The 20,610-nt window shown below is 39.8% G+C and overlaps 1 protein-coding gene across 4 annotated transcripts in view; it reads left to right on the forward strand.

The window, feature by feature from the left end:
- pak5 (p21 protein (Cdc42/Rac)-activated kinase 5) overlaps positions 1 to 20,610 on the forward strand; it is a 166,317-nt gene that overhangs the window by 75,354 nt on the left and 70,353 nt on the right. For 2 of the 4 annotated variants that reach the window (XM_061929171.1, XM_061929173.1), the window contains one exon: positions 428 to 472. The exons of the other annotated variants lie outside the window; for them this stretch is intronic. In XM_061929171.1, coding sequence (XP_061785155.1) covers positions 428 to 472 — 45 coding nt within the window. The remainder of the gene's footprint in view (positions 1 to 427; positions 473 to 20,610) is intronic. 4 annotated transcript variants of the gene reach the window in all.

Raw genomic sequence — 20,610 nt, forward strand, 5'->3', positions numbered from 1 at the left:
CCTCTGTTGTGTTGTTGTTCATTGGCTCCCTGCAGTTATAAATGTTACATTAAAAATAATGTGTTCAACCTCATATCAGGTTGTATTCCCACTATTTGGCGTGTCCGCCATCCTCCTGCACTGTCCACGGCACACTTCCACAGGGTGCTCTGTCCTCCAGGCTGGAAATGTGGGACCATAGTGTTTCTCCATTCATAGCACAGTTCTCACTCATCCTGCCAATTGATGCATAGCACCTCATCCTCCCCAAGTGTCGCTTGACTAAAAGATCAACAAGACAGTGCACATGGTAAACCATCAAGCACATTGCTTAGAAGAAACCATGGCAGGAGTCCAAAATCCCCAATCCTAAGAACAGCAATATGCCACAGGAAATATCTCTGAAGAGGGGGTAACAAGAACGTTAATTCTCTTGCTCTCTTCACAGATATCTCCCAAGAAGGTCCGGCCATCCGAAACACCGTTGCCCAAAGTATGACTCCCTCTTGCCCTCTGTTAATTCCACCTTTTTCTCCCTAACCCACTGCACTCGCACTATCACACCTCACACCTCGCTACCCCCCGCCGCCGCCTTGTTACCCTATCTCTAGTCCTCCCCACCGCCTGCTGCCACGCGTTCAGGTGGAGGTGAGGGAAGCGAGAGATACAGAGAATGACTCCGCATATGACATAACTACATTGCCCTGCCAACTGCGACTTCATTTCCATCCTACCTTTGTTTTATACGCATGAGTCTTACCCCCTCCCCACATACACCCTCCCCCACTAGATGAGCTGTAGCGGAATGTTCCATCCTTTTGCCCTGATGACAATGATGCTAATCTTTAGGGTCATAAAAATGAAGGTACCAAGAAACAAAGTGATAAGTTAATGTGGGATTTTGCTCCTTAGCTTAGAAATTGTTATTTGCTACTTTAATCCACATGCCTTAATTGATAATTAAATGCTTCGTCCATTTAAATAAACACCCCCTTTATCCCCTTCAGGAAAATAAGATACACTGCCTGAAAAACAGACGTTGCATCTGTAAAGCCGCAGTTTACGTCTGAATTTAAAGAGAAAGTGCCGATGTGCAAAGCGTTCCTTCGATGACATTGAAAAATAATTGTGCAATAGGAAAGCAGCGAATAACAGCAAGGCATTCTAAAATACAGAAGAATATACAGTCGTCTCTTGCCACTTGGCACTTCGAATTTTGCCGCTTCACTATTTCACGCTTTTTCAAAATATTTGTGTTTCAAAAAATCATATCACAGTTGTTTATATTACACAGACGAACAATACAATAGCAGCATTAAATCCAATAACAAACTGTCAATTATTCATCTCAATTGCAGAAGCTTGTGTATGCAAGTCAAAACAATATGAAGCATTTTTTGAAACAAACACATTTTTCAAAATGATTGCTGTATCAGAGACATGGCATTTTGAATTGAAAAGATATGAACTTAACTACCGTATTTTTCGGACTATAAGTCGCTGCTGAGTATACGTCGCACCGGCCGAAAATGCACAATAAAGAAGGATAAAAACATATATATGTCGCACTGGAGTATAAGTCGCATTTTTGGGGGAAATTTATTTGATAAAATCCAACACCAAGAATAGACATTTGAAAGGCAATTTCAAATAAATAAAGAATAGTGAACAACAGGCTGAATAAGTGTACGCCATATGACGTACAAATAACCAACTGAGAACGTGCCTAGTATGTTAACGCAACACATCATGGCAAGAGTCATTCAAATAACTATAACAAATAGAACATGCTACACGTTTACCAAACAATCTGTCACTCCTGATCGCTAAATCCGATGAAATCTTCCTCCCCAGTGTCGCCTCTGTTATGCGCCGTTTCCTTTCTTTCTGCTGCTCGATCGCCGTTTTCTGCAGCATATTTCACTACGTCCGGCTTGTAATCTGCAGTATATGATTTCCTTTTCGGTGCCATTTTAGTTCAGTCCTTCTCAGTTTTTATAAGTTACCGCCAATGTTGAAATAATCAATTTTAATAGCTACGGATGTAGCAGCAGTTAGCATTCCATGACCCACAATGCACTATTGCCATGACGCAAAATGCACTTCTGCCATGACCCGCCCCCGCCGAATTCTTATTGATTGACGTGTGTGACGATTGCTGACGTGTGTGTGACGATTCCGGACATTTGCTTCGTCCCTTACGCGAATGAGATAAATAATATTATTTGATATTTTACGGTAATGTGTTAATAATTTCACACATAAGTTGCTCCGGAGTATATGTCGCACCCCCGGCCAAACTATGAAAAAAACTGCAATTTATAACCCGAAAAATACGATACATAAACAGAACTAACAAGAGTGGAGGAGAAGTAGCTGTGTACGTGATAAAGGACCTGCATTACAAAGTGGTAAAGAAACATGTCATTTGCTATTGATAATATTTTAGAATGTATAACTGTTAAAATATGTCACGAAAAAAACTAGTTTATTGATCAGCTGTATATATTGTATAGAACACCTATATTACACATTTAAATGTTTGACAACTGGATTGAGGCAACCTTTACAGAAATCAGTCAAAAAATAATTTTCTTATGTGCTGACTTTAATATTGATCGCTTAAACCCAACAATAGACCATTAATGACTTCATAGACACAATATATATATTCAAAAATCAAAAGGCCAAGCAGACTCACAAGTCAATATCCCACACTTATTGATAATATTTTCATACTATTAACATGTAGAAAATAATATTACAGTCAAGTATTAGACAAGAATAAAACCCACATGGGGCATCCTAAATAGCATAATTGAAAATGGTGCAAAGAAGGATTACCCTCAATACTTCTTAGGTGGAATTATAAAAAATGACAATATGAACAAAGTACTGGAACAATTAATGACTAATTTTTAAATATTGGAACCAATCCAGAACAAAAGATTCCGGAAACCGGCTCAGTTGAGGACCTAATTGACATCATGGACAGAAATCCCAATTTGATGTTTCTTAATAATGTGACAAAAGAAGAAATAATTAAAATAATAAAGAAATGCAAATTGGGGCAGCACATTGTACAAGGGGTTAGCGTGTGTGCCTCACAATAAGAATATCCTGGGTTCGATTACCGGGTATTTCTGTGTGGAGTTTGCATGTTCTCCCCGTGACTGCGTGGGTTCCCTCCGGCTACTCCGGCTTTCTCCCACCTCCAAAGACATGCACCTGGGGATAGTTTGATTGGCAACACTAAATTGACCCTAGTGTGTGAATGTGAGTGTGAATGTTGGCTGTCTATCTGTGATAGGCTCCAGCACCCCCACGACCCTGAGAGGGACAAGCGGTAGAAAATGGATGGATGGAAGGAATGCAAATCCAAGACCTCAACAAGATCTCACAAAACTAATATGAAAGCATTAAAAAAGTTATTGAAGAAATTTCAGAACCTTTAACATACATCAGTAACCTGTTATTTTAAACAGGTTGATTTCCAGACAAAATGAAAATAGCAAAAGTTGTACAATTTACAAAACTAGGGACAAATTCCAGTTTACAAATTATAGCCGGTTTCTTTACTTGCGCAATTCTCTTAGATCATTGAAGAACTCTTTAACAACAGATTGGACAAATTTATAAACAAAAGTGGAACGCTCACAGCGAACCAATACAGATGTATCTTATCAATGGCATTAACAAAATAACTGAGGAAATGACCAATGCAATAGATGGAGAACAGTGTGCATCTGCAGTATTTATGGATCTAACAAAAGCATTTGACACAAATAATTATATCTTAATTAATAAATGAGAACAGTATGGAATCAGAGGACTGGTCTTGAACTGGGTAAGAAGATACTTAACAAACAGGAAGCAATACGTGAAGCTAGATGAAAATATGTCAACATGCTAAATGTATCTTGCGGAGTACCCCAGGGATCAAAACTGGGACCAAAATTATTAAATCATTATATAAATGACATTTGTTAAGTTACAAAGGACCTAAAGTTAGTATTAATTGCCGATGATACAACTGTGTTTTGTTCAGGAGAGAACACACATAAGCTAATACAAATAACAGAAGAAATTAACAAATTAAAAAGATGACAAAAAACTACTATTTTTAAATCTCATTAAAACTAAAATATTGCTATTTGGTAACAGTAGAAGAGAAAGTCAAATTCAAATGGACGGAGTAGATATTGAAAGAGTAAAATAAATCAAATTTTTGCTTGTAATTATAGATAAAATGAACTGGAAATCTCATATTAACAAAATATTACAAATACAGTGGCAAATATTTTAATAATGAATAAAGCGAAAATATTTTTTAGGCCAAAAATCACTACACATCCTGCTCGCTAGTGTTACCATGTTTTAGTTATTTTGTAGAAATATGAAGAAATAACTACAAAAGTACACTACATTTACTAACTGTGTTACAAAAGAGATCATTTAGAATAATACATAATGTTGGATGTACAGAACATCGAAACCCTTTATTTATTGAATCAAATATATTTAAATTCAATGATTTAGTGCATTTGCAAACAGATAGTTATGTACAAAGCAAAATATAACATGCTACCTAAAAATGCAAAACTTCTAAAAAATAAAAAAAAAAAGAGGAAAAATATAACTTTAGAGATAAATCGAATTCAAAACATTTGTATGCACGATCAACACTATTAAGCTTTAGCATATCAGTATGTGGCAGAGGTGGGACCAAGTCATTGTTTTGCAAGTCACAAGTAAGTCTCAAGTCTTTGCCCTCAAGTCCGAGTCAAGTCCTGAGTCAAGACAGGCAAGCCCCGAGTCAAGTCCAAAGTCAAGACTGGAAAGTCTCAAGTCAAGTCCTAAGTCCTGCATTTTGAGTTTCGAGTCCTTTCAAGTCCTTTTAACCACAGACTAATATATTAACACAGATTGTGTATGCTTTTCAAACGCTGTATTTATTTATTAAAACAAGTGCATTTTAAATTGCAGGAAAGAAAATTGTGCTGACATTGCACTTTATAATAGCACTATTAACCAGTCATTTTAAACATTAACTCATTCCTTTACAGAACAAACACATTGAAAAATAAAGTGCAAATGTACTTATTTGTACAAAAGTGTTAACATTGAAAAAACATGACATATACGTGAACATAACAAAAAAGTTGTACTTTTTATATGTCAGGGCCCTATGCTGCATTGCATCTGCAAAAGACCAAATTAGCCAAGAGTCTGTCAGTCATTTGTGCACGATGGGGGCGTAGTATGATGCCACCATGGCTGAAAACTCGCTCCACTGGAGCACTGGAGGCAGGCACTGCCAAGACTCTCATGGCCACTCGGAACAGTGAAGGAAGAGTCTTCATGTTCAATGCCCAGAACAAAAGGGGGGAGAGAGTTGTTTTGGGTTGGTGCACTACTTGTAAGTGTATCTTGTGTTTTTTATGTTGATTTAATTAAAAAAAGAAAAAAAAAATTTTTTTCTTGTGCGGCCCGATACCAATCGATCCACGGACCAGTACCGGGCCGCGGCCCGGTGGTTGGGGACCACTGAGGTAAACAACCAACAGTATGTCAGAAAGCTAGCTAAAACGGTACACATATTCATAATATAGTATACATTTTAACTGACCTTTATTTTACTATTTTTGTCTTTTTTTAGGTGGCTAAAATACGCGGTGCTGCTGACCGCCGTCTAACGTTACGTGTGATATATTGACTAACGTAACCCTGCTTAAAAAAAATCACTGAACAAAAAGTATGAATAAGGTAGTGAACTGCAACAGATTCCCGTGTTTGCAATAACGTTATAACGTTAGCAGTGAGTTTACAGCCTCACTGATTTAACTACACAGCAAATAAAAGTCACGTTACTTAGCCAATAAACGTTATCTTACATTCAAAACTTACCGTTCTTTGTGCAACTTCAAATGCCAGACGAAGTTGGAAGTTGTTGCCTCTCCATCAGTAATTTTCGAACCGCATGTGTTGCATACTGCAAACCGTTTTGTGTTGACCACCTCGTAATTTTTATACCCAAACAAAATTATTTTAGGTATCATTTTTTGTTCACTGGCGTGTGGTTTGGACATGTCTTCTTCGTTGGTTGTCCTGCAATTTGATTGGATGAATGCCGTGTGATGAAAACAAAGTAGATCTAATTTGATTGGCTGTTGTACTGAGACCACACCAGCTGACACACGCAACGCTGATAGACAAGTACACAATGAAAAATACGGAGCGCTCCCGAATAACTTTTTCATCTTTGGGTTTTGGGGAAAGTAGCAAGTCATGTCAAGTCATGTCAATTCAAAAGGCTCAAGTCCAAGTGAAGTCACAAGTCATTGATGTTAAAGTCTAAGTCGAGTTGCAAGTCTTTTTACATTTTGTCAAGTCGAGTCTAAAGTCATCAAATTCATGACTCGAGTCTGACTCGAGTCCAAGTCATGTGACTCGAGTCCACACCTCTGGTATGTGGAATGTAATTATGGAATGTATTAAGCAAACAAGTCAAACAAAATACTAATATGATCCAGTTTAGGAAACTGTTCAATCTATAAGTGTTTACAAAGAAGAAGAATTAAAATAAATGTATTGAACTTTATTGAAAAAAAGACATTATTAATCTTATTAAGTGAATCATTACTGACTTAACTATTTGTAAAGATAATTTTTATTTTTAGAATTAATTGATGTAAATTGTGTACAAATTGAGAACAGGAAGTGAACATCTGAGTTAGTAATTGCTGATGATCCTTGAGATGTTCCTACAGCTTAATTGGATTCCACCTGTTGTAAATTCAGTCAACTAGGCTTGATTTGGAAAGGCACACACCTGCCTATTTATAAGGTCTCCACTTAACAGTGCATGGCAAAGTACAAACCAAGCATGAAGTCTTAGAAATTGTCTGTAGAAAATGTGTGGAGGGGGTACAGAAAAATATCTGCAGCCTTGAAGGTCCTAATGAGCACAGTAGCTTCCATCATCTGTAAATCAAAGATGTTCGGAAAAGCACACTGCCTGCCTTCAATATAGTCCTGGTACTCTGAAGTTGACTAAATGTGCATCAGTGGAGAGAAAATATGATGAATATATATTTTTTATACAAATCTTATTGTGGGCCAGAAACTATAGAGGAGACATATTGCAGAAAATGACTTGTCAATGCTCCAGGATCACTGCAGGACAGTTTGCATTTTTCCTCCTCATGCATAGGCGCTCATGCAAAAGGTAAAGCGGGTGAACTTAATATGAAAAGAGGAAGCGGAAAGACACTTGAGGCGGAAAGTGCACATTTTTTTTATTGCAGTGAAGGCGCCTAAGAATAAAGTAGGTGTAGTGTGCACAAACAAACAAAAAATGGACTTTCCTCTTTTGTTGCATGTTTGGAGCAATCTCCTACACACTTTTGTCATATTTCCCTGTCCAAATGTGACATCAGTCACACAGATGTCATTTCTCTTGCCAGCCGCAAGCTCATGCTGCAATGTGCTTGTCTCGTTGACAGAAACACTACCCAGCAAGTACACAAATATAAAAAGCATTACGATGTTCGTAGTAAAAGGGGTGGCTCCTCTGACTCCCATGCAACTCCTGTGCTTACTTTTGCGCATGCAAGGAAAAAACAAGTGTGTGATGGATACTGTCCGGTGCATCCATCTAGAATCTTTTCTGCAACGTTTATTCACATTTAGCATGTGTGCTTGTGTGTATGTGTCATGGCTGTGTACGCATGTGAGACCCTGACTGCCAAGGTGGTACCAAGTTATTTATGGCGGCCCACTTGTGGCCTGATATACTTATCCCCTGGTTGCCCTGACACTTGATTGATGTATGGCTTCATCCGTGTGGCAGACTCCCCCAGCGCTCTCTCTCTCTCTGTGTGTGTGTGTGTGTGTGTGTGTGTGTGTGTGTGTGTGTGTGTGTGTGTGTGTGTGTGTGTGTGTGTGTGTGTGTGTGTGTGTGTGTGTGTGTGTGTGTGTGTTTATATATATATATATATATATAAATATATATATAAATATATATATATACATATATATATATATATATGTGTGCATATATATACACTATATATATATATATATATATATATATATATATATATATATATATATATATACATACATACACGCACACATATATATGTATACACGTATATATATACTGTATATGTATACATATATATATATTGTATATATATGTATACATATATATATACATTTAATATATATATATATGTGTGTATACATATACATATATATATAGATATATATATGTATACATATATATATATGTGGTTTTATCGGCAGCTATGATGAGGTTGTTTACTTTCTTGATGCGCTCCTTGTCATTTTTCAGCTTGGTGAGGAGTGGGTTGCGGATTGGCTTGAATTTGACTGATTGTATCATTTTGAGCATGTCGTTCTCAAAATCCTTTAGTTCCTCAACTGTGGGTGGGTTCTTGGTAGATTTGAACGGCCTACGGATCACGATTGAAGCCAACAAGCAAACCGTCAACTTTCTTGACGTCACTTTCAACCTGAGAAATAACAGCTACCAACCATTCACGAAACCCAACACAACACTCCAATACGTGCACCATGACAGCAACCATCCACCCACCACCACGAAAAGAATACCTACCGGAATCAATAAAAGGCTATCGATGCTGTCATCTAGTAAAGCTGAATTTGACCAAGCAACCCCCCCGTACCAAAAAGCCCTTGATGAAAGCGGATACAATTTCACCCTCACCTATGAACCCACGCCAGGAAACCAGCCAAAAAAGAACAGAAAACGAAACGGCATCATCTGGTACAACCCTCCATACAGCAAAAACGTCTCAACGAACATTGGACACAAATTCCTCAACCTGATTGACAAACACTTTCCCAAAGACAACAACCTAAGAAAAGTATTCAACAAGACAACATCAAATTGAGCTACAGCTGCATGAACAATATACGACAAATCATCTCAAACCACAACAAAACAATTGCAAATGAGCCGTCGACCCCCAGTCAGAACGACTCCAAAACCAACAAAGCATGTAACTGTCGAAAGAAACCTGATTGCCCCCTCAACAGGGGATGCTTACAAACATCAGTTGTCTACCAATCTAAGGTAATACGCAAGGACATTAACACATCCGACACATATGTAGGATTAACCGAGGGTGAATTCAAAACCAGATGGAACAACCACAAGGCTTCTTTCAGGAACAAAAACCTGCGAAATACCACAGAACTCAGCAAACACATTTGGGACCTCAAAGACAATAATGTTGAATATTCAATAACATGGCAAATTCTTGCATCCAGCACACCTTACAATAGTGGTAATAAAAGATGCAACCTATGCTTGAAAGAGAAACTGTTTATTATCTACCGTCCAGACCTGTCATCCCTCAACAAGCGCAGCGAAATTGTAACAACATGCCGCCATAGACGGAAACACCTCCTAGGTAACACATGAACCAATCACCACGCCCCTAGGCCAGCCTGTACCCACCCACTCTGTGCCCTATATAAACCATGGTATGCGAATGCTCCCATTAAAATCTCCTGACGATTGAGGGTACCCCCCTCATGAAACAGGCCTGTAGGGATGAAATAGTCTTGTGATTTTTTTTCCCCACACATACATATATATATATATATATGTGTATACATATATATATAATATATATATATATATGTGTATATATATATATATATATATATATATATATATATATATATATATATATATATATGTATATGTGTATATGTATATATATTAGAGATGCGCGGTTTGCGGGCACAACCGCGGAGTCGGGCGGATGAAATTTTAAAAAATTAGATTTTATCCGCGGGTCGGGTCGGGCGGTTGAAAAAAAAAAAAAAAGATTTTAAATAGATTCAGGCGGGTGGCAGTTAAACCAATTCGGAAATATATATACATAGTTAAATGTTGTTACCCACATACGAAAAACGAGCAGGCACCTGCAGCATATGCCACAACAGAAGAAAAAAAAGAAGAAGAGATGGACACTTTTACGGAGCGGAGAAGGGACGCCTCGCCGGGGTCCGGGACCGAGGCCCCTTCCCCCGAGAGGGCCCCACCGGGAGCCGTAGCTGAGGCGATCCGCGAGAAGGGCCCGACGCACGTCCAGGGTCACCACCGCGCCCACCGCACCGACACCCCGCCTCGTCCGCCTTCGCCGCGGCCGGCGTCACGCGCAGCAGGTAAGCAGCTTACCTGCCCGCCACCCCCATGGCCGGGGGCTCGTAACAGGGGTCACTCCGCGCGCTCCGCCCGCGCAGCTTACCTGCCCGCCACCCCCGTTGCCGGGGGCGCGTAACAGGGGTCACTCCGCGCGCAGTGCGCTCACGAAAGGGGTGGGGCTCACCCTGGTTGATATAGACAGCAGCTGGACGGTGGCCATGGATGTCGGAACCCGCTAAGAAGTGTGTAACAACCCACCTGCCGAATCAACTAGCCCTGAAAATGGATGGCGCTGGAGCGTCGGCACCATACCCGGCCGTCGCCGGCAGCGAGACGCGCTTGGAGGTGCGCTCAGCGCGGCTCCCATATGATTGCGCACTGGTGTGCATGCGAATGTCTGTGCTGCATTGGATCAGTCTCCTTTCTTTAACAGGCAAAAGCTTTATAACCTCACTAATGCCTTGCATCGTCTATATTAGATATATAACAACGGGCGGGTGCGGGCGGATGCGGTTCTGATTAAATGTTAGGTCGGGTGGATGGCGGATGGTTGACGACTTTCTGATGCGGTTGCGGATGAAATAATTGCCTATCCGCGCATCTCTAATATATACATATATATATATATATATATATATATATATATATATATATATATATATGTGTGTATATATATATATATATATGTGTGTATATGCATATATATATATATATATATATATATATATATATATATATATATATATATATATATATATATATATATATATATATATATATATATGTGTGTATATGCATATATATATATATATATATATATATATGTGTGTCTGTGTAGCAGATACAGGGGTCGTTGCGGCCATCATGCTGTAATAACTGCGATTACTACCCCATGCCCTCTGGCTCGTTGGCTCATCGTTTATGCACGAGGCCTGTTAGCCTTGTTGTCAGCCTGCTCATCTCAGCTGGAGCATTAGCGTCACTTCAGGCTTCCTACTAACTCCTTACCATCCGCCAGCCCTCATCACGCAGGCTAATCCACCAGTGTAGGGATAGAAGTGTTGTTTCCATGTTTTAGAGTATGGTGGTCTTAAAGAGGCAGCCTGAGAGTCTGCGGCGGTGGATGAGTTCCCCATTCTGCAAGAAGGGCTTTTTAATGATGTTTTAAAAGTAATATGTGTCCCTTGAGCAGCAAGGGGTTAGTGCATGTGCCTCAAAATACGAAGGTCCTGGGTCCTGTGTGGAGTTTGCATGTTCTCCCCATGACCGAGGTTGCCAGATACGCAGCTGAATCCGAATCCCACTCCAAGGAAGTTCAAATGGCAATCGACGAGTCCTTAAGTTTATTGTTTCTCTTGTTTATGCTTCTTGTAAGATGGTTTACTAAGTAATTATGCCACATTTTACTGATGCCGATTAGCCGAATGTATTTGTAAAGTTACACAGCAATATTTTCGTCCGGAATCGTGACAGATTGTTGGCATTACACTGTTAAAATGTCTAGTTTGACCGCACGGACCACCATCAAAATAATTATATATAATAATATATTATATATCGCATAGGCCTATTTTGATGGCAAGCCAAGGCCAACTGTAAATTACAGCCACATTTTGTTCAGCATAACTCCATGTTGCATCCAACCTGACACACTGCATTCTCTTCCATGTACGCACATCACCATCTTTCAGTGCAGAGTGCAATTCTATGAGCCAACCCATATTACGCATAAACCACGTTACACATAATCATATAGCCTACTACTATGTCAATACACAAAGTAGAAAATTATTACATGTAATGCATTATATTGTGCCAAGCAAATACCACCCCGTATGTGCCTGTTGCACATACAGTACCAGAAACCGCAATTAGCCGTGCTAATGTTGGAACGCATTTCCTCAGCGTATCAGCATATTGAGAACGAAATAGGTACCGACACTACCCATATCCACATAGGTTTTATTTGTCGAAAATATATTTTGCCCTGTCAGTTGGATGACACATCGACATACAGGCTGACGGGCATATATTTCCCCCGTTAGCCTATATGTTGGTGTCATTGACCGGGCTAGCATGCTAAGCATTGCACTAGGACAGTGGTTCTCAAACTTTTTTTGTCATCCCCCACTTTGGACAAGGGCGAGTTTTCAAGCCCCACCTGCCCCCATCGCCCCAACAGAACGCTAACGCCAAGCTTAACATTTTCAAATTTATTGAACATCAAGTAACATCAAGTTGTATACATTCAAACTCAATAACATAAAATAACATCAAGTTCAATAATAAATAAAATAACTGTGCAGCTGTGGTATAACTTGCCCATCCATCCATTTTCTACCGCTTATTCCCTTTGTGGTCGCGGGGGGCGCTGGAGCCTATCTCAGCTACAATCGGGCGGAAGGCGGGGTACACCCTGGACAAGTCGCCACCTCATCGCAGGGCCAACACAGATAGACAGACAACATTCACACTCACATCCACACACTAGGGCCAATTTAGTGTTGCCAATCAACCTATCCCCAGGTGCATGTCTTTGGAGGTGGGAGGAAGCCGGAGTACCCGGAGGGAACCCACGCAGTCACGGGGAGAACATACAAACTCCACGCAGAAAGATCCCGAGCCCGGGATTGAACCCAAGACTACTCAGGACCTTCGTATTGTGAGGCAGATGCACTAACCCCTCTTTCACCGTGCTGCCTGGTATAACTTGCATCAAGTTCAATAATAAATAAAATAACTTGCATCAAGTTCAATAATAAATAAAACAAAAGTGTTATAACGTGCATCAAGTTCAATAATAAATCAAAAAAAGGGTTATAACTTGCATCAAGTTCAATAATAAATCAAAAAAAGTGTTATAACTTGCATCAAGTTCAATAATAAATCAAATAAAAGTGTTATAACTTGCATCAAGTTCAATAATAAATCAAATAACTTGCATCAAGTTCAAAATAAATCAAATAAAAGTGCCACTTTGCAATCTTTGCAAAAAAAAAGGAGGAGCTATGCATTTGGGAAGACAGGGCAAGTGACAGCACTTTGCCCTGGGAGAGCCACCTTGCTTCACTGTGAAACACATACTTGCCAACCCTCCCGGATTTTCCGGTAGACTCCCGAAATTCAGCGCTTCTCCCGAAAACCTTCCGGGACATATTTTCTCCCGAAAATCTCCCGGAATTCAGGCGTACCTGAGTGACGTGTCGACAGCATGTTTTCACGTCCGCTTTCCCACAATATAAACAGCGTGCCTGCCCAATCACGTTATAACTGTAGAATGATCGAGGGCGAGTTCTTGGTTTCTTATGTGGGTTTATTGTTAGGCAGTTTCATTAACGTCCTCACAGCATGGCAACAACCCACAACAACAGCAGTCACGTTTTCGTCTACCGTAAAGCAGTTCGTCTGCCGTAAACAGCAATGTTGTGACACTCTTAAACAGGGCAATACTGCCATCTAATGTACATGCATATGTGACATTAACATCTAGGGCTTTTAGAGAGTGCAGTGCACAACTGCGCACACAACAAGGAGACGAAGCAGAATTCATCATCAGAGAGGGTGTTCAGCATGGTTAGAAAAATAATGACAGAGAATAGAACAAGGATGGACAATTCAACCCTTAACTCAACAATGAGTAGATGAGTGTTATGTGTGTGTATATGTGTAAATAAATGAACACTGAAATTCAAGTATTTCTCTTATTTATATATATATATATATATATATATATATATATATATATATATATATATAGCTAGAATTCACTGAAAGTCAAGTATTTCTTTTATATATATATATATATATATATATATATATATATATATATATATATATATATATATAAGTGTGTGTGTGTGTGAAATACTTGACTTGGTGAATTCTAGCTGTAAATATACTCCTCCACGCCCCCACCCCCAACCGCGCCCCCCACCCCAACCTCCCGAAATCGGAGGTCTCAAGGTTGGCAAGTATGGTGAAACAGCACGGCTGTATGATCAGCTCCCATTTCCTCAAACAGTGCAGAGAATAGTCGCGCTTTCAGTGGTCGTGTTTTGATCAAATTTACCGCGCTCACATCTGTTAAAACCTCATTGAGTTCGGGGCTGAGCTGCCTTGACGCGAGTGCTTCCCAGTGAATGACACAGTGTGTCCAATGCGCATTTGGCGCAACCCTCTTTATTAGAGCCTGCAGCTTGTTTCTTGACCCTGCCATGGTCATTGCGCCATCAGAGCAAAAGCCCACACAGTTTTCCCATTTAAGGTCGTGTTCTTTGAGGAAACTGTCCATTATCTTGAACAGCTCATCAGCAGAGGCTCTATTTTTGATGTATTTGCAAAACAGCAAATCCTCGCACAGTGACTCGCCATTCACAAAGCGGACGTATGCGATGAACAGGCAGTCTTTATTGCTGTCAGTAGCTTCGTCCACTTGTAAAGCAAAACGACTTTATTTTCATTTGTCTCCGAGTTGTTCCTCAAGATCACTTGCAATGTCGCATATACGTCTCGCAACTGTGTCGTTTGACAGTGGGACAGCTTTTCATTTTGCTGCGCTTGTCTCGTCAAGTTTGTTCCGCTTAGCCCCGCCCCCATTAGTTACTGTTGCTATGTCTGTCAAACTTTTGCTCCTACCGAGAAATGTAAAGCCTACAGGAAAAATAAGTAATTTACATTTATTTATAAAGCGGATTTCACAGATTTACAGTGTGTATAGAAAATGAAAGCATAGTAAAAAAAAAAAATCTAAAAAAAAAATAATTTTTAAGTGAAATTCCCTCCCTTTCCTCGCGCCCCACCTGCCATGTCTCTATTCCCCACCAGTGGGGCGCGCCCCACACTTTGAGAAACGCTGCACTAGGAGCTGAGCATCACACTAAATATTCGTTGCACGAACATACTAGCTTTGTTAGACAAGATCATAGACTGTATTGGACAATATAGTTTACATACAAAATGTCCATTTCCATTTATTACAAGTAATAAGAAAACATAAATGCCTGAATTACCTAAATCAGATGAAAAAATAATCTCCGCCTTCAATCGTGTCCATCTTTCAAAGGCATCTCCGATACAAATCCTAGTTTTGCTAGTTAGGCTTTGTCATGATTAAGTTGAGTCGTAACGACGCCTTTTAGATTTACTAAGGTCTGACATGTTTAGTAACTTTACCAGTGGCAGTAGCTCAACGAAGAGGGTGGTGCGTAACTGGCATCCTGGATGTGACACACTCACTGACTTTTTAATTGGTCAAACAGTGGAGGGCGGGGCATCGAAATGAAAACAATAACAAGATTTCGGGGCTGTAAATCTAATTTTGAAATATCCTGGCTGAACTACCGTTATCAGTTATAAAGGTATTCGAAAAGAACATGATTTATTAATGCCTTTTTACATATAAGGGCCATTTAATGATGACTTGACGTGAAATTATTACATATGGCACCTTTAACGTGTGTGTCCTCCTGTCCCATTCCTCAATGACCTTTAAATGTCTTCTTTCATACGTTTATTTTTCTATGCAGACAGATATTCTTTATTCAAATGTTTCAAATGCGCGCGTATGGCCACATTATATTGTTAATATGTTGCTTTTTATGAATCGTTTTCAAGCTGCAAGTCTCTTCAGGATGACCCGCTTGGCAGAGGGTCTTTTTTTCGTGCCTCTACTTTGACAGCATCTTCTCCCCGCCATCTTTGTTGTTGTTTTTAGCGCTTCCGTAGCAAGTCTAAGTTAGAACTGGAGGCTACTTTGAATTAGAAATGGCAACAGTGGAGGATGCGCGTGCATGTACGTGCCAGTCTGCCCCACAACAAGAGGATTGAGAAAAAGAAGGAACTTATTGACGAGAGCGTCAAACTACAATGACCGACTTGTGCAAAGCTCTTCGGGTAAAACTTTACCATATTTAGATAATCCGCTGACGTCACAAATGGAAAAGAAGATCACTAATGAGACAAATTCCAAACAGATTGTATGAAAGTATGAAGGAAGTTAAGATTGTTTTATAAATATCCCCACAATGCCTCCAAAGTTTGATTTCAAATTTTCAGGACCAATGTAAATCCCAAATACACAACGGCAGGTGCCAATAGGTAAGAAAAGTTGGTTTTCCATAATAGAGCCTCTTTAAATAACCCTCTAGTCCTCCAGAGAGCAGCAAATGCCAACATAGTCGATGCCAACAAACTTTATTCACCACAGTGCTATCTGCTGGATGTAGTGGATCACTTCCCCGCTTGGCTACAATGCAAGAACTAGAAGGTAAAGAAAATAATTGCCCTTTAATAGATCTACAGCTTTATGCAGATCTCCACCAAAATGTAAAGGGATATGTAGCACAACCCTATGAAATATTTGTTCAACCTAAATGACTAACTCTCGAATCAAGAAGTAAATGGGTTACTGTTGCTGGGTGGTAAGAAGATCTATTGTTTGCATTTCCAAGTGTCCATGATCCTCATAATCAAGGAGTTTCCTTCATATTCAAAGGCGCCATCTTTCCTTCTCTCTTTGTCTTGTCGCCATGCAGAGGAATCACAAGGCAGCCCCCGCAGTCAGCTCGGTAACTTTGTGCATCGAGCTGCTCCGCGTACTGTAGGTACAGTGTGGGTGGAGAAATCTCTGTTGGTATTTTCGAGGAAGCCAAACGTTATGGCGGCACACTCTAAATATCTCAGCCTTACATCACCCTGGAGGAGGTGGATTGCAAGCAAATGTTCTTTGTTTCCATAACGGGTAGAATATTTTTGGTGGGTGCTTTTTGGACACAATGGGAGTTTAAAGGCAAAAAATGGCTATGGTAGTTAAATCCACAAGTTTGAGGATAACACGTTCCTCTGCTCCAACAATCATTGTCTTTATGACAACCTTAAAGTCTGCTTCAGTACATGAGGGGACGCATCCGTAGAGGTCCTCCATTATGCAAAAGGGACTTATTAGTAACTAGGGATGGGTATAGAAATTCAGTCACGGTTAAGGCAATAGAGTTGCATTCACAAACCTCAAAATTCTGAACTTCAACATTACCTCACAAGTGCAACTCTGTCTTGTCAGATGACCGCTGAGGTTGTGCATGCTCGATGTGAAGAAAGAACAGCAAACAGGAACTGGATAGATAATTTATATCGTCAAAACACAGCAGCCATCAAGAGCCCATTAGACCCAACAGCACACTCCTGAGCTTCACAATAAAAGCACTTTGTGCTGAATCCTGTCTGACAAATTAAAGGTTTCGTAAAATAGCTTACACAAGCATGTTTTTTGAACAGTCGCTGTGTTTTGTATTTATGTTGGCAGTGCTGTGATAATTATGACAATATGTTATGGGTTGCATTCCATATAGTTAAATTCAATACTCAAATAAAAATTCAGTTCAATTATTATATCATAAAATCTTAAAAAAACAAACAAACATTGTTTTTAAATAAAATGTGTATGTTTTCTATTTTTAGTACCAGTTTGGGTACCGTTTGATCACCGGCACCGTTTCAGAAGTATAGATATTTGGTTCTAGTATCGGTAATTAACAATACCCATCTGTAGTCCTTACAGTAATATTTGTCCATAGTACATGTTTAGCACCAAAATTAGACTAAGTTAAAGTTAAAAGTACCAATGATTGTCACACACACGAAGTGTGGCAAGATTATTCTCTGCATTTGACCCATCACCCTTGATTTTTGACAAGGATAACTAAAACACTTTCAAGGGCACTAAAAAAAGAGGAGGAAATAATAAAAAAAATGTAATCAACAATACCAAAAATACAAAAGTGATAGTATATTAAAATAACAGCAATAGGATGGGACAACTAAAAGAATAAAAATAAAGAAAATTAAAAATGAATAAAATAAATATATATATATATATATATATATATATATATATATATATATATATATATATATATATATATATATATATATATATATATAATATCTTGTTATGCGCCACTTTTAAGAGAATAGGTGCTTTTAAATGTTTGGTTTTGAAGTTCCAAATTTTCATGATATAATGAACACAAAAAAAAACATCCTTCCCCTTTGCTCTACATGTTAGAGCAAAGGGGCTAAGCTGGAGTTGCTAACTTTGGTGTCCTCCTGTGTCACTCCTTCACGTTACCGTGTCGTTCATGTCAGGGCATTCAATCGATCTCAACTGGACTGTTTGTTTTCGTCTTCTAAGACAAACCAAGCAGTCCAGTTGCGATCGATTGAATGCCCTGAGATGACAATGACCTGGATGAATGAGAACATTCAGAGACTTGCTGTTCATGATTTATGGCTTCTATTAATGTTGGACAAACGCAGAGTTACACTGCTGGATCAATTATTTTGTCATTCAGTTGGGGGCAGTTGCAGAGAGCCTGACAAAAGAATACCACATTAGAAATGGCAGCACGTGATAGCCGCTAGTCTAAATATCACTGGGCCGCCCACCGACTCTTTTAGAGGAAACCTGATCGTGAGGTCGCTCAGACATTGCTTGTCGCCACTGCCACTCACACATGGTCTTCAACTTGGCTCCCTCCTGATGCCGGTCAATGGCTGGGGGTCAAAGAACCATCGAGGCCGAATCGATAAGGGTGGTTAAGGAGCGTTGAGGCCCAGAAAGGCCAGAGCCAAGCCAAAGAGCCCAGAGACAACAACAGGTGGGAGTTCCGCTGTTAAGGTTCTGATAGAATTGACATATGCAGACATGTTTATTAGATCCTTTACTCTTACTCATATGAAACTTGTAAGACATTTTTATTTTCTCAGTTTGTGCGCTGTGAAGATCAAGTGTTCAAAGGGGTCACATATTTGATCCGACTTTAACGTCACTTTATTTCCAGGGCATTTTCAGCACACAATCTTCACATTAATTCTTGTTAATTCTTGTTCTCTCTCTTAGGTTAGATGCTTTATTTCTGTTGATAGCCCATCCATCCATCCATTTTCTACCGCGTGTCCCTTTCGGGGTCGCGGGGGTTGCTGGAAGCTAACACAGCTGCACTCGGGTGGAAGGCGGGGTACACCCTGGACAAGTTGCCTCCGGGTACTCCGGGTTCCTACAACCTTCAAAGACATGCACTTGGGGATAGGTTGATTGGCAACACTAAATTGGCTCTTGATAGCCTTTTTTGCTAAAAAAGCTCAAATATTTACAGTCGTGGTCAAAAGTTTACATACGCTTGTGAAGGACATAATGTCATGGCTGTCTTGAGTTTCCAAACATTTCTACAACTCTTATTTTTTTGTGATAGAGTGATTGGAGCACATACTTGTTTGTCACAAAAAACATTCATGAAGTTTGGTTCTTTTATGAATTTATTTTGGGTCTACTGAAAATGTGCTGGGTCAAAAGCATACATACAACAACATACATTATCAATTTTGGTGATGTAGAAAAGTTACAATCAAATAAAATTAGCTTCATGGCATGGCCTCTTAACTTCATGTTAGTGATTATGATTGACGACACGTGTTGACTTCTTTGAGCCCATTTAAATAGGGCTCATGTGATGCAGTCATTGGACTCGGTTACAAACGCGACAATGGGAAAGTCAAAGGAACTCAGCACAGATCTGAAAAAACGAATCATTGACTTGAACAAGTCAGGAAAGTCACTTGGAGCCATTTCAAAGCAGACAGTGCAGACAATTGTTCGTAAGTATGAAGTGCATGGCACAGTTTTGCCACTGCCACGATCAGGAAGAAAATGCAAGCTATCACCTGCTGCTGAGAGAAAATTGGTCAGGATGATCAAGAGTCAACCGAGAACCACCAAAAAGCAGGTCTGCAATGAATTGGAAGCTGCTGGGACACAGGTGTCAGTGTCCACAGTCAAGCGTGTTTTACATCGCCATGGACTGAGAGGCTACCATGCAAGAAGGAAGCCCTTGCTTCAGAATCGACACCTTAAGGGTTGTCTAAAGTTTGCTGCTGATCACAGGGACAAAGATAAGACCTTCTGGAGGAAAGTTCTGTGGTCAGATGAAACAGAAATTGAGCTGTTTGGCCACAATATCCAGCAATATGTTTGAAGGAGAAAAGGTGAGGCCTTTAATCCCAGGAACACCATCCCTACCGTCAAGCATGGTGGTGGTAGTATTATGCTCTGGGCCTGTTCTGCTGCTAATAGAACTGGTGCTTTACAGAGAGTGAATGGGACAATGAAAAAGGAGGAATACCTCCAAATTCTTCAGGACAACCTAAAATCATCAGCCCGGAGGTTGGGTCTTGGGCGCAATTGGGTGTTGCAAAAGGACAACACACGTCAAAAGTGGTAAAGGAATGGCTAAATCAGGCTAGAATTAAGGTTTTAGAATGGCCTTCCCAGAGTCCTGACTTAAAACCCCCACTGAGAACGTGTGGACAATGCTGAAGAAACAAGTCCTTGTCAGAAAACCAACAAATTTAGCTGAACTGCACCAATTTTG

The sequence above is a fragment of the Nerophis lumbriciformis genome, linkage group LG34 (genome assembly GCF_033978685.3).
Source record: "Nerophis lumbriciformis linkage group LG34, RoL_Nlum_v2.1, whole genome shotgun sequence".
Lineage (NCBI taxonomy): Eukaryota > Metazoa > Chordata > Actinopteri > Syngnathiformes > Syngnathidae > Nerophis > Nerophis lumbriciformis.